Here is a 3,270-nt window from a genome sequence, read left to right as displayed (position 1 = left end):
ACTAACCAAGTAGAGCGTCGAATATCGTCATCATCATCATCATCATCATCATCATCATCATCATCGTCATCGTCATCGTCATCACAACATCTGGGTTTCACCAGGATGAGAGGAACGAGTCCACACTGCCAGTCGTTTGCGATGAAGACAACGTCTTGACCGAAGGGCGCGATGGTGGGGAGACAGAGAGGAGCCTAAACGACGATGAGCAGAACCAGGAATGAGGAAGGAGGAGAGGAGGAGGAGGAGGAGGACCTGGGGAGCAGGTGGAAGAGAGCAGGAGCAGGAGCAGGAGCAGGAGCAGGAGCAGGAGCAGGAGCAGGAGCAGGAGCAGGAGCAGGAAGTGTATTCGTTCACCTCCAATGAAGCCCATGCAAAGAGAGCGAAGCGGAACAAGTTGTCCTCGTAGTCTTTACCCCACTCACCGTACATGCCAGGTCTGACCGAATGAAGAGAAACAAGAGAAGAATGGCGTCAGCTTCGTGGTAGAGGAGAGCGTGTGTATGGGCGAAGGAAGGAGGGAGGAAGGAGAAGGCGAGAAGGGAGAGGCAGGGAGAGAGAGAGATAGGGAGAGAAGGTACCTGTGGAAGCAAGGATGATCGACGAAGATCTGATCCACCCCTGCCTCCATGCTTGAGTTGTGGGGGTCAGGGCCATGAGGGTCCCACTTGTGCCAGTACTGGAAAAGAGAGACAGCAAGTCAGCATCTTGTATTAGACAGATCTGAACAGGTTTCTTGTTTCCACATGTTTGTCTGTCGACACAGGAAGATCTACTCGTGTTGTCATGATCAGGATGTTGGTACGACAACTTAACGTTATCAGACAGCTGTTATCAGACAGCTCAACATGTAACTGTTGCTACGGCAGGCGTCTTGCGCGCTTGGGGGGCATGATGGGACTTCTGGTCAACTCACCTCAACTGTGTGTCCTCCTCCCATTATTCCGAAGCCTCTCCGCACCCCAGTACCGATCACGCCCTGCGAAGGCAAAGTCAGCGGAAGGAGTCAGCTGAGAGGAGGAGGGAGAGGGGGGAGGGGGAGGAAGAGGAAGGGGAGGGGAAGAAGAGAGGAGGGGGTTCGGGCTAGGAGGGAGAGAAGGGAAGAGCGCAGGGAGGGATGGACAGAGAGGAGGGAGGGGAAGGAAGAGGAGGGAAAGAGCAGGGGGAGAAGGGAGGAATGGAGGGAGAGGAGGAGAGAGAGGGGAGGGAAGGAATTCTTTCACCTCATAATATCCATACATGGGCATCACTGTCATGACTCGATGACCTCGCTGCTGCAGCATCAGAGCAGCAGACTTGACTCGTGTGATGTTGTTGGAAGGAGGAGGAACACCAGAATGGGGGATGACGATGAGGAAGGCATAGACAAGGAAGAGGGGGAAAGGAAGAGGTGGATATGCAGGAGGAGGACGAGATGGTGTTGAAGCAGCAGCGGCAGCGGCAGCGGCAGCAGCAGATGCAGAAGCGGCGGCTGCGGCGGCAGCACCTTGGCGAGGGCGATGGAGAGTTTGTCTGCAACATCTGCGAGTCCTCCACTCTTGGCGTATCTGCAAACCTTGTTCAGCTATCGGGCAGAAGCCAGCGAGACGAGCTGAAGGCAGACAGCAGACAAACAAGGTAGGCAGGATGAGGGAGGGAGGGAGGGAGGAAGGAAGGGAGGAAGGGAGGAGTGATCTCGATCACTTGAGGTCACTGACCTCGCTAACTCCGAGGAGACCATGACGATGTTGAGACGCTTGAAAGGCTCCCCGGCTCTCCACCCTACAAGCTCACAAGTGAGAGATGTACGCTTTGTTGAGGAGGGAGCACAAAACCATTTCTGTTCAAGAAGAGGAGGAAGACGAGTAGAGGAAGAAGAACGGGGAACGAGAAGGAGGACGAGGAGGACGAGGAGGAGGAGGAGGAGGACACAGAGAAGAACAAGAAGAAAGGGAACAAGAACAACGAGAGGTCGTTCAAGCTCTCTCAACATCCACATCTGATATCGAGCATCACAAACCTCTTGAGCAGCCTCCACGGCGTCAAGCGCAGCCTTCACCCTATCCTCGACATCTGCTACTCCCTGCTCCAGGTCGATGTTGGTCACCTTCTCCCGATCCAGCTCAGTAACTCCTTGCCTGTTGAGCTTTTGCCTGCTCCTTCGCAAGCTTTGCGAAAGCGTTCTCCTTTGCATTCTGCCTCTCAGCATTCGAGTCTTTCTCCGGCTCTTGCTGCTCCGCATTGTACTGCATGAGCCAATGAGCTTTCAAACGTACAACAAACAAACGCGCTTCCATCTCTCGTCACTTCACCTTGTACTCTTCCTGTTGCTGAGCATTGTCGTCGGTGTAGTTTGCAACACCAGGTTCGGTGATCTGCGTCTGATCCAGCACGCTGACACGGAGCAAGTCAAAGTTCGTCCTCCTCGCAGTCAGCTTGAACCTGTAGCTGGTAGACCGTACCATCCACTCAACCATCTGCTCCTTGGAAACAACTGAAGCCTCGCTCAGGGTCTCCCAGAATGCTGCTGCGAGGATAATGAAACAATGAATCCTCACCGGAAGCATTCGCATCGCCATCCTCGGGTAGGTGTGTAGTGTGTTCGCCTTCGTGGTTCTACGAAATACCCCACGTCATGATAGGCAGCCGGGTCGGTCCCTACCCCCTCCCCATCCGCGAGGAATCTCAAGTCAACCTCAGTTGGCTTCGATCCGATGCCGAAGAATCCGCCTCGCAGCCGTAGAGGAGAGACCCTCGCATGGCGGATCCGCAGCGATCCGACTGCGTTGACTTCAATTTCGTGCACTTTCAACGAGACGCCCTCCTACCGGGAGATGAAAGAGCAGCTGAAGCGTGCAGCTGTTCGGTCATGAGGAGGACCAGACACTGGGCGAGGAGGAGGAGGGGGGAGGAGGAAGCACTCGAACGACCCTTCAGACGCACTGTCGGCATCGCGCCCTTGCTGTCGGACATTGATGCGCTAATCAGTCTAACAGGGGTAGGGTGGTAGAAGTGGAAATTTAGTGGGTGGTGGTAGTATGTATGGATTTCTGAAGGGGTGGGTACTTCAAATTTGAGGTTTGAGCGTGGTGGGGTATAAATATACCCCTATATTGGGATGCAAACTGACGAAAATAGACGGGTAATGATCAAGCATTGGTGATTTGATCGAGAGGGTAGTGAAAACTTGGGGGTGAGGGGTACAGAAGGTAGGGATGTTTTGAGTGACTGAGCGAAGGGTCCGGGGGACAGTCAAAAGGTAGGGTGATAATGGGATGAAGGTGGGGTCAT

General features: G+C 54.1%; 1 protein-coding gene across 1 annotated transcript; it reads right to left on the bottom strand.

Moving 5' to 3' along the window:
- Positions 1–101: 101 nt before the first annotated feature.
- GUITHDRAFT_149615 (hypothetical protein) lies at positions 102–2,931 on the bottom strand (the record flags this gene model as incomplete). Its single annotated transcript, XM_005817835.1, has 13 exons — positions 102–194; positions 358–439; positions 582–679; positions 917–979; positions 1,224–1,271; positions 1,487–1,547; positions 1,698–1,819; positions 2,000–2,086; positions 2,292–2,373; positions 2,422–2,506; positions 2,538–2,595; positions 2,675–2,760; positions 2,808–2,931. Coding segments are annotated over 13 exons (1,089 nt in total), but the record flags the coding sequence as incomplete, so codon positions are not given.
- Positions 2,932–3,270: the final 339 nt, after the last annotated feature.

Source organism: Guillardia theta, assembly GCF_000315625.1.
Source record: "Guillardia theta CCMP2712 unplaced genomic scaffold GUITHscaffold_523, whole genome shotgun sequence".
NCBI lineage: Eukaryota > Cryptophyceae > Pyrenomonadales > Geminigeraceae > Guillardia > Guillardia theta.
The sequence above is the reverse complement of the archived record's forward strand: the minus strand, read 5'-3'. Positions and strand labels throughout refer to the sequence as shown.